The sequence below is a fragment of the Lepisma saccharinum genome, chromosome 10, assembly GCF_977018435.1.
Source record: "Lepisma saccharinum chromosome 10, izLepSacc3.1, whole genome shotgun sequence".
NCBI lineage: Eukaryota > Metazoa > Arthropoda > Insecta > Zygentoma > Lepismatidae > Lepisma > Lepisma saccharinum.
In genome coordinates, this window is record NC_139238.1 from 88,976,713 (window position 1) to 88,988,889 (window position 12,177).

Below are 12,177 nucleotides of genomic sequence, written 5' to 3' on the forward strand. Positions count from 1 at the left end.
TATCAGTGGCCATGCTTGACAGAGGCAAGCTACTCGAAGAAAAAATTTCCCTTCATGATAGGAAATCCAAGTCCAATTTTTGGTGAAAAGGAAAATTTTATGATAACATAGAAATTGATGGACAATTTGAAGTTGTCGGGACTCCTTTTTTGTTTTACTTGCATGCCTGCATTGGTGGATGGGACAGATTAATTGGTACTCTGTCGGTATCAGCCAATATAGGCATATCGCTGTACTGATCCGATATATCTATAAATAAATACCTTGTCATTTAGTGCAAAATTTGCATTTTTGATATAATTTTTGTGGATAATCTCCCTACCTTGCTTTTAAAAAAGTAGATTCTAAATATACAACTTCATTTGCACTGCAGTCACCTGGAAACACATTCATTAAGGATCCATTCAGGTTCTTCAAGGATCATTTGGAATTTTATATCAGATCGGTATACGTAAATTTTATATGGAAACTTTATCGGTATCAACCAAAATTTCATATCGCCTAACCTTATTTTGTGTTGCATCTAATTTATATAGATCAGGGTTGTGTAATAAATACAGTAGAACCTTAATTTTACGTTTTTCAGGGGACAAAGCTGAAAGAATTTAAAATGCGGCAAATTGCAAGATCCGGGAATGTAAAATCGGGGTTCCACTGTATACACAATAAATATGAATTGTTATGGTAGACCAAGTCAAATTTTCAGGATATGCCACTGCAGTTCACCCACAAAGATATCCAAATTGAGTGCTTCTGTGAGAAGTGTTGTCCTCCTGCATGGACACACTCTTTCCAACTGCTCTTCTGTTACTGATAGTCTGGTGCCAGAGTGACTGAACCTGGAATTGCCACATGCCCAAGGATTTTGTAAACAAATCCTCTGAAGTTTAAAATTATTTAACGTAAATGTGGATATTGGAGATGGAACTCTGTCGGTATAAGCCACCATACAGGGTGCCTCAATAAGTCACTTAACACCCTCAGTACAAGGCCACTGCAGCATGAAACGTGAAAATGGCGATGACCAATCGTTGCCTGGCCAAGGGGGAACCACATTGACTGTCACCCACATGGTCGACAGCCATCTTCATGTCCGCCATCTTGAAATCAACTTTAGAAATTTAGATGGGAAGGGGGTCGTGGAACATATCAAAATGGGCTAGAATTTCACCAGGAAAACAACTGTGACATTTGTTTTCACCTAACTTTAAATTTAAGGGCGATTTCCACATGGGAGAGTGACACGTCCTTTCCTTTTTGCTTAAATGTTTATTGTTCAAATAATCGTTAGTATGTGATTATGTGGTATTTATTGTTAGACCAATCACTGAAAATGTACGGATATTGACTTACCGGTATGTACATATCTTGTAGTATTGGTTGACATGGGAATTACGATTGTGTTTTGTCTTTACATAAAAGTTTAAAAGAGTGATGATGTGAATTGATCGTGTCAAGAGTAGCACATTTCCTTTTTCACTGATTTGAACGAAAATGCCACCAACACGTGAGGAACGGATTGCCATCATATTGATTTCAGGGGAGAGAAGTACGTGTGCAATTGCCGCAGACTTCAATAACCGCATTCCTGCAAGACAACCGGTGTCACATGTGGCCGTCAGTCAGTTACTGGATCTGTGGATGAAAAGCTACGACATGGACGTCCGAAAACAGCCACGGATGAGGGTACAGCTGTAGCGGTGTTGGCATCATTTGCAAAGTCCCCAACCCGTAGCACACGGAGACTGGCGCTGGAAAGCAGTGTCAGCAGGGGTTCAATTCAAAGGATTGTACGTGACCACCACTGGCATCCGTATAAGATACAGCTGCAGCAGCACCTTAGTGAGGATGATCCAGGCAGGCATTTGCAGTTTTGTGAGTGGGTTGTAGCACAACTGCAACGTCGGTAGCAAGATTCTGTTCAGTGATGAGGCTATTTTTTGTGTGTTGGGGGAGGTGAATAAACAAAATCTGTGGAACTGGTCACCCGAAAATCCACATTGGACAGATCCCAGCAAGGTGACTGGAGGCGGGAAGCTAATGGTGTGGTAATTGGGGATTCCTGACTTTTTGGTCCATTTTTCATTGAGGGCAACTTAAATGCAGAGGGCTAATTGCTTCTGCTACGGGAGCAGATCTTACCATCCTTACTGTCCAAGAATGGGAGCTATCCTGAATGGTTCCAGCAAGATGGTGCTCCACCGCACTATGGGATGATAGTCAGTCAGTACCTGGATCAACAATTCCCTCACCACTGGATTTGTTGCCAAGGGACTGTGGAATGGCCTCCACGCTCACCTGACCTGATACCATTGGACTTCTACGTCTAGGGACACCTGAAAGCCATGGTGTATGCTACGAAAATCAGGGATCTGGCCCATTTGCGCACACGCATTGTGGATGCCTGTACTGCAATAAATCCTGAGGTTCTTCAGAATGTGGTAAGGTCATGGGAGAGACGTGTGTGTTGTGCAAGAGGACATGATATTGAGCATGTGTTATAACTTTGTGGTATTATTAACTCTGCAACAATTAAAGTTAGGTGAAAACAAATGTCACAGTTGTTTTCCTGGTGAAATTCTAGCCCATTCTTGATATGTCGCACGACCCCCTTCCCATTTAAATTTCTGAAGTTGATTTCAATATGGCGGACATGAAGATGGCTGCTGACCATGCGGGTGACGTCAATGTGGTTCCCCCTTGGCCAGGCAACACATGGTCATCGCCATTTTCACGTTCCATTCCGCAGTGGCCTTGTACTGGGTGTGTTAAGTGACTTATTGAGCCACCCTGTAGGCATAATTCCATATCACTCAGCTCTAGTAAAAATATTTCAATTACTTCAACCTTAATTAAAATGTACACTTAAATTGGGAATTTCTTTTGCTTCCAGAAAAGAGAGAGAAGTTTGATAACGGTGAGGATCCACTCGATCCGGAATCCGAGGCAGGGCATGGCTTCAATCCTTTCCAGCATTTCCATCACTTTCAGGGCAGCCCGTTCCAATTCAAGTTCCACTTCAACTGACATTCTTTCGAGTAAGTGTGAAGCTGCGTGTGTGTAGTTGAGAATGTGTCTCGCATTCTGTGATTACCGAGCCTGGTGATTGTGTACTATTTATTACAAAGAATATCCATATCCGTGGTAGATTTTTTTCCAATTTGATAAAAAGCAGGACGGAAGAAAGGCCAGTTGGACACACTGCAGAAAGAAGTGCCTGCATTTACAAGAGCAGTGCCATAAACAAAGTGGTGTTTTTACAATAAGGGTAGGCACTGGTAATTTGAGGTGTGGTGCAGAGGAAAGTCTGAATTGATGGGGATATGTGGGTGGTTGTAAATGCATATATTTTTTTTTTTCAATGGGATGAGAACGGACATCCTACAAAACAGAAAACGTACATGGTATCTGTGATTTGCATCATGTTTTCATTGGTGCACTTATAAAATGACTTTGTGTGTGATTGCGTGAAGCTGCTAATTTCATTGTAAGTAATCATTTGTAAATATAATTGTTAAATTAAAAATGTTACAAATAGTAGGTGAAGTTTTTTCTCAGGGTTATAATTGGCAATCTCTCTCTCTGGTGGTAAGTGTGTGATTAACGCAGTACAAGAAAATCTCATTCAGAATAAATTTTAAAAAGTTCTTTTAGTCCAAGGTTCCGCTAACTTTAAACATGACCATAAGACTTTTTAATTTTTTTTTTTTTAAATTAAAAATTAAGATGTGTCATAAAGATGTTGTAAGATCATTGTGAGAGAACCAGAGGAACATAACTCCAAAAAAATGTGGTTTTCGGTGTTTAATCCATCTCCATAGTGGTAGTCTCTCCCATGGGCATCACCAGAAAGATTTGTACGGGGGTCAGGCCATTGATAAAAATTGACTACTACAGTAAAACCTCGTTAATCCAGACTAAGGGGGGGGGGATAAGTTGACCAATTTAAGGAAAGTCCGGATTAACTGAAATAACCTAAAAGAACAGTAGAAAGTGCATTAAAACTCCGTTTATAGCAACAAAACACGTTTATTATGGTGTATTTAAAGGGCATAAGCCTAAATACACTATACAGTACAGTAAAATGTAAAGCAATACGACAATGCAGTGATTCTAGCCACATTTAAAACCTTGCATTCTGTTTTTTTGGACTTTTGCCTGTCAGGATTAAGCTAAGTCTATCTTATCGGGTCCGGATTAACGAGGTTTCACTGTACTAATAATAATAATAAGAATCAGAACCGTGATGATGATGATTATTATACAATAACTATTATAAACTATAGAAATTAACCAACTCGAATTCAAATTTATTGTTAGTGCTTTATTATTAATATTACATCCCTGGCAGGACTTGATCCACCAGATGAATGAATATCTAGCACAGCTCTTTATCGTTACTTTGTACATTTCATTTCATACTGTTAGTGTACTGAAATGCATAGTTATTCAATTTTGTTACTAACATTTACACACAAAAGTTAGGAGGCAATTTTAGTCATCTTTCTTCATGATTGTAACTTGAAATGAAAGTTGTAAATATCCAGGGGGTTGACAAACTTCTTTGACCCCCTCCTGATTCCCATGGAGTCACCTATCTCTAATTTACATTTTTTTTCGATTGACATGTTCCTAAATATACATTATTTCCTCTCTTCTGAAGTTTGAGTTTCGTCCTTATGATTCGTGAGAAGCTGGTAGCCAGTATCACACGCATTTACTTAATAATTATAATTGACTTCGTGAACAGGTAAAAACTTGGACTGTGCCAATATGGAAGTTAATACTCATTGTGATGTGTTCAAGTACAGTTAGTTATAAATTGCATTCTAATAAAAAAAAAATTGTCATTAGCATTCAGAAATTATTTGCTTATTAGGCTTAGTTTTGATGGTGTGGAACTCTGGTAAATTGATTCAGTATAAGATAAATGATGCAGTTTTCAGAGTTTTGCGTGAAATATTCAACACTATTCACAGATGATATGATCAGATTATTAAAATAGGGCTTATTTATTCTCAAAATCCAATTTTGCCAGCCAATATTAATGCAGAATAAATTTCATTTTTACATAATTCTCAGAATACGAGGACTGAATGAAAAGTAATGCCTCAGTCTACAAAACTCATCAATAGATGGTAACACTGATACACTTTGTTATTGCTTGAAATATACTCTGGTTTCAGTAGGCAAGAAGCAGCAAGAGGGTTTAAAGGTAAAAGTCTTGGAATCTAGGTATATAGTAACAGTTTGTCAGTGAATTTATGAACTCGGATTGAATTCTCACTGTAAGGGATTGCTCGAAGAGAGATTTGTAATGCTTGCAGTATTGCTTATAGTCATGGCTGTTTTGTGGTGTGAACAAGATGAAAGTGGTCACTTTGTGGCTTCACTTTAAGAACTCGCATTTAACTGTTTCTCACACTGAAATAAAAGATACTTCAAGGCATAAGTGCTGCGATCCCTGTATCAGTGTGGACATTTTACACACACCCTGTGGAGTATCCACACCACCAATATTAGTGCAGACCTAGTAAGTAATAAACAACATTAAACTTGTATCAAAAAGTATTATAGTGATTTTATGAGACAGCCCTTTCACTTTGTAACGTTTTTCTCTTCAAAGAACACTAGTTATAGAATAAAAATATTCCTGTGCTCTTTATGCAAAAAAAAACACATTTGATCTCCATATTAATTTGTAGCACACGTTTAACAAATACTTAATACATATTTGTTATGATAAAGTACATGTACCTATGTTATATATATATATGTATGAGTAGGGATAATTTGAGAATTGTGGTGTGAGGAGGACATTTGTTGTATGAAGTTCACATTGTGCCAGAGTCTATGCCTTTACATCACAACATGAAAAAGTTCACAAACTTTTATGGTGTTGATAATGCTGCCACCACAATGAAAGATATCCTGGGTTCATTCCCCAGTGGAAATCTATTGCACAGTGGTTCAGATCCAGTCCCAATTAGCCTATCTGTGCATAACGTGTACTTACGTTTGTATCACCCTGTATATTTGCCAAAACAGCTAAGGAATTATGTAATATGTTGGAAATGCATTTTGATTATTACTGAATCATTTATCTTTACAAACGTACAAGGTGTGAGTAAGCAAGTGACATTTTTATGTCCAATTTGAACTTGATGTGTGTCATCTTTTCCTGATCATATTGGTCAAATATATCACTTTTCTTTAACTGAATTTCACTGCATAATATTTTATATGCATTTTTGAGAAGTATTTCCAACTTGAGAAATTATTATTGTACCCACAGTAATGTTTACATGCAATTATATTTCAAATCAAAATTTATGAATTTTTAATTAAAGAACACTGAAAAGCACAAATTCGAAGAGATTAACTGGAAGATAATAAATATTGGATACAAAATAAAGTTGTTGAGTTAGATGTGTTTTTGAATGTTCCATACCAAACCCTTTCCTTTCTTTTCTTGTATGCTGTCTTTTGCATCTTAATGTTAGCACCGTGCTATGGAAGCATTATCTGGAGGTAAGACTGAATACATTCTTGACGTCAGCTCTAGTGTTGACTGCTGCGGAGTTAACCCCCTTAAACAGCAAAGGGTGTTTTCAGTGGTAAGTTTAAAATTGCAACCAAAGTAACTATGAATCCTACTTTACAAGTTATAGCTTTTTTTTTTTCAATACAGTCTAGGCTATAAGTCTATGGCTAAAAAAAAACTAATTTTTATTTACCAAATAGAAGAAAGAAAAACCTTATTTTTTTTTTTAACGAAATTTGAACTTCGTTAGGTCCCCCGCATAGGGGACACCAGAATAGTACCTGCATATTCCCCAACATGTGTTCCAATCTCTTAGCAAGAATTGCACACTTGCTGCTGATACTTTCAGAGGAAAAAATGATATAAAAGAGTTTTTTTTTTATTATTTTACCCCCCCCCCCCCCAAACATACCAGAATCAAATTAAACTTTACTAATAGGATGCCTCAAGGCCCATGTAGCAATCGAAACATGTATCTGTGAACATGATCCGAGTCTATATGTTCAAATAGTTTTTTTTAAAAAAAGACACACGGTATTTCACATCTTTGCATTTGCTGGCATCCATGGCAGGGTGGTGCTTACCACAGCATACTACGATGCCAGGGGTCCCTAGTCATGGGTGTTCTTTGTGACTGTCCCTTCATCATATCATCACTCATTCTCATTGTGATTTGCATAGCCAAAAGTGACAAAAATGCGAACAAGAGTGACAGATATTTACTGACAACTACATAACTTCGTGTCCAGGGAACGGATTTATATGTACTAAAAAAGTATAAGATAAAAATATATACTGTATAAAAGTGTAAATATATACCTATTTAGTTATTTTAATCAAAATATGGAATTAAATATGACTTACAATTGCCAAAAATTGGCATTTTAATTAAGCAAGGTGCTCACCTAGCTGAATATAATATACTAGGCTTACATTACCTTAACTGTAATGCAAAATCCAAATACAAAGAATTGATTGCTAAAATTTATTTTGAGTGCTGAATTGTGAATCTCCTATTGGCCGTAAAGACAAATGTATATTGACGAAGCAATGGATTTTTAACGTGAAAGCTTGAATTTATGATGGATGCGGTAAACACAGTTTAAATTAAAAGGATTTAACCATTAAATTGTGCAAAGTGGAAATACAAAGTTTCACAATTTTACATAAGTCAAAGTTTGAGCTTGCATTCTCTTCTGTTGACAAGAATGTTACAATGACAGATGCATTGTCTATTGGCAAGATTTAAAATAAACAGAACAAAATACAGATGAATTGTAAACCTTTGGTACTTAACACAAGATAAGAAAATGTAGTATTAGTATGAATATGGAATATATGCCAGAAAATATGTACGAAAAACTAACTAAAATATACAAAATGTTAAAATATGGATAATACTGTTTTCCTTTCATGTCACTTGGAGAATAGCAACCATCACCAGAGAAACAAAAGTTCACTTTGAACAATCAAATCATTGAAACATCTCGGGTTAAAAAATTCTTCTCTTGTCTTCAGGTTAAATTTCTTTTGCTGGTGGTGGGAATCGAACCTATTATGATTTTACTACAAATTGGTTAAAGCACTGGATTTGCAAATGTGCAAGTTTTGTATTACAAGTTTGTTTTCAACTTACATATTTTTGTTTATATATTTATATATGTATACATACATACATAGGGTGAGTCAACGGTAGGTAGGTAATAAAAAAATATTAAAGTAATTTATTATTCATAACAGTTAAATTTACATTATGAACATTTCATAGATGGTTCTTCCCAGATATTGATATTTAATTAAAAATATTTACTGTATACACCTACCCTGTGTATGTGTGTACAGTTTCAACCACTATGTCACCAGGGAGACTTGAGCAAAGAACATCAGGTTACATATGAGTAAGTGATGATTGGTACATGATCTCTATTTCCATAAGAACGGGTGATTCAATTCTTAGTCAACGCCTTACCGGGTTCCCCACAAAGCAGCAGCATGGATATCGTGAAACATGAACATGTGTCCAAACTGGACCTTACTTTTCCCTCTGATAGTTTGCGGCTATTACAAGTATAAAAATAATTTTTTTGTTGTAACATTTTGGGAGAGACATGCTCCCTTCATCAGTTTGATTAATGATACAGTTAACTATAGTTCTCTTGTAAACTACATGAGAAATATTTCTACAGTGCAAGAAATATGTACATACAAGAAAAATTTTACTTTATTTAACAAACATTTTCCAAAAAGCCATTAAACATTAGTTCACAGCGAGGTTTACATATCGAAACTGAGCCAAATCCGTGACATCAAGCTCAAAATATGTTTTTAGATGAAATCACACCAAATAACCCTACGAGAAAAAAAGAAATTGTATTACTCTCTACATGTGCAGATATTGCACCCAAAAGTTGGTTTGATTTTCAGTTTTCCCACTTTTGGCACAAAACTAACAACAGTTTTACAACAGGATTGGTATCATTATTTGAATTGAAGTTTTTCTTGTCAGTGATTTGGAATTTTGTCTTCATTTCAGTGAGTTTCTTTTTTTAATTGGTACAATGCATGGTTATATTTAGAAATATCCTGAGAGCATTGTAGCATAATACAGAGCATTCCCTGACATTCACTACGAGACTCGGTGGCAAGCGGCCCGGCGTCAGCGCTTGTCTTTCCCGGTGAATGGGGTCTGCAACAGTCGCACGCTACAGTCTGTTTTTTTCGCTCTCCCTGCTTTCGCTCTTTCCCTTTCTGTTGACGTTGCAGACTGACGCCAGACTTCAGAAAGAGGAATTGTGGAGAAGTGCCAGGAATGTGTTGCAGCAGAGGGACATCATTATCAACACCTTCTGTAGTCAAGGTTAGTACACAATATGAAAACTGTAATTTTAATAGCCAACTCTAACGACTGTAGCGGACCCTGTTCACCGGGAAAGACAAGTGCTTATGCCGGGCCGCTCCGTAGTAAAAACAGATACTGTTTTGAGATTTGTGTATGCCATACCTTCACATGTATACAAATGAATAAAAAAGAGAGAACTGCAATATCATGTGTAGTTTTGAAGATATGATGCTGCCACGTGGTGGCCAGCTATATATACTTCCCACCCGTCCATTTCTCAATACAACATGGCAGCTATATAGTTGCGAGCTGTCCGCTAGAGGCAAGTAGAATAATGCTTTGTAAAGTCTCGAGCACTTTTATGTTAATATAGGAATTCTGTCTCGAGTGCTGCGAGTACAAGGATAATAACTCACAAAACCCATAACAAATTAATTTTGGGAGACTTAAAATATAGATCTGCTAAAACAAAAACAGGGTGGCCACTCTACGATCATGATAAAATTCAAGTATAATTCCCGGTTTTGAAGGTGAACTTTCCAAAAATTAAAGGGTACATACAGATTCTTTCCCTATTTCAACCTTACGTATTGCCGCCTCTCACCCCCCCCCCCCCCACACACACACAACTATATTAACAATGTAAAGGGTCTGTGCGATTCCAATGTATCCAAAAATTCTAATTAAATTGAACGGTACATATATTTAATTTAATTACATTTACCATTTTGTATCCTCAGACTAGAAATGCATCTACAAACACAAGTCACAAATGTTAGGGGATGTAGTAATCTACGAAAAATTGTAAATTGTATTAATATTTTAAATATACCTAATCAACTTCAAGATATCTTACAATAATCTTCCATCTGTCAGATAGATTGTTCTGCAAAGCACACTAACAAAGCAAACTGATTGAGAGAATTCTGTTTTATTTTCCACGCAGCTTTCTTTTCTCTTCCTTCCTTGATAAAAATGAAAGCTAAACTGTGAAGAACTTGCCTCAGGGCATTAAAGAAATATGTGTAAATTTGATTGGGATTTGGATTAATAAAAGTTGTAATTTTTCATGCATAATTCCCAGAATTCAAGGAATTCCCGGTGAGTAGCCACCCTGAAAAACAAATAGCTAACAGTGCATGGATATTATAAAATCAAACAACTTGACACAAATAATTCAAGAACCAACAAGAATAACAAACACTAATACATCATGTAGTAACAAATATACGAACAAATTATATTAAAGCAGAAGTCTCGCACACACACACAAATTTCCAAACACACATCTCAACTATTCAATAAACATAACTAATCTAAAATACTTGCTGGAGAAAGAAAACTGGTCTGACCTTTATCAAGTCACTGACACAAATGAAATGTGGAATTTGTTCATTAGCAATTTAATGTATTAGCTAAATATAGCTTGTCCTAAAGTAACCAAAAGAAGAAATCCTTCCAGCAAGAAAATAGCCATAACCAAAGAAATTATTGCAGTAAAAAATAAAACGAATCAAGAATATGAACAATTTAGATCACACTGGATACCAGGAAAATTATAAAAATCTGAAGAAAAAATTTACAAAAAGTCCATTAACCCTTAGATGCGGGCCAGATTTCCCCAGTTTTGCCATAATGCGAGTTGCATTTTCAAGGGGGAAATTTGAAATTCGCCAAGGTTAGAATAATATTTCTTATCTTGGAAATTACGAATGCTAGTTCCTATACTAGCTATTTTATTTTGTTCAGTAATGATTTGGCTATAACCCTATAGTCCAGAAACCCTAATTTTCCTTTACCAAATACAAGAAGAAAAGCAAGAAAGTAAATAATCCTATTTTTTAAACCAAATTTGAACTTTGTCAGCCCCCACATAGTCAACGTCACAAAGTGAGGGTTCCATTCTTGTGGCAAGAATTATGCACTTGCTGCTGGTACTTTCGAGGGAAAAAATATTTTCTAATGTAAAAGCCATGCTTTTTGCTGGTGGGAAATTTAAAATTCTCAAGATTTTCAATAAAAATTTATACCCTGGCAAATACAAATGTAAGAGTTGCAGATTCTTGAGTACAGTCTAGGCTACAAGCACGTCAAAAAATCAAATTTTCATTTACCAAAAAGAAGAATTTTTACTAAATTTCTATTCCATCATGCCAGCACATAGGTAACGCCGGGATGTGAGTGTTCAAAACAATTGCCTGCACACTGCCTGATATGTGTTGCATTTTTGTGGCAAGAACTATCGCTTCCTGCTGATACTTTCGGAGAAAAAAAATAATTTCTAATGCAAAAGCGGTGATTTTTTTTTTCAGAAGAAAATTGCCCTCATCCCCCCCCCCCCACCCCCCCTCCCCAATATAGTGAGAATGAAATTGAACTTTACTACTTGCTAACAACATTCGTCAAGCCTCATATGACATTCAAAACATGTATCTCCAAACAGATTGCGTGGAATGGTATAGTGTATAATGTATTAAAAATCCACCATCACTGTTTGGGGAAAATGGCAGCAAAAATTAACCTTATAAATTAAAAAATATATAATATCTCGAAAACGGTGCATTGTACACGAAAAGTGAAGATAACCAAAATGAAACAGCAGAATATTTGCTAAATTATGCTTTTTGTTTCATAGAGCTACCATAGATCTTAAATTAATTAGAAAGATTCAAATATTTTCTTTAATTTTTAGAATTAGCATAAAAGTTGGTTACCGACACAAAACACAGCAAATATCTAAGAAACTAAAAATAAAAATTTGTCAAAACCCACTCTTAAAGGAGTTATGATAGAT

At 36.0% G+C, this 12,177-nt stretch overlaps 2 protein-coding genes across 2 annotated transcripts in view; one reads left to right on the forward strand and one right to left on the reverse strand.

Moving 5' to 3' along the window:
• P58IPK (dnaJ homolog subfamily C member P58IPK) overlaps window positions 1-6,418 on the forward strand; it is a 42,222-nt gene extending 35,804 nt beyond the window's left edge. Inside the window, exon 11 of the mRNA XM_083130088.1 lies at window positions 2,894-6,418. Within this exon, the coding sequence (XP_082986214.1) occupies window positions 2,894-3,027 (134 nt within the window). The 3' untranslated portion in view covers window positions 3,028-6,418. The remainder of the gene's footprint in view (window positions 1-2,893) is intronic.
• Window positions 6,419-8,747: 2,329 nt separating this feature from the next.
• The window catches only part of LOC145994440 (uncharacterized), a 56,677-nt gene continuing 53,247 nt past the window's right edge, over window positions 8,748-12,177 (reverse strand). The window contains exon 6 of the mRNA XM_083130575.1: window positions 8,748-8,894. The gene's annotated coding sequence lies outside the window, so the exon portion shown is untranslated. The remainder of the gene's footprint in view (window positions 8,895-12,177) is intronic.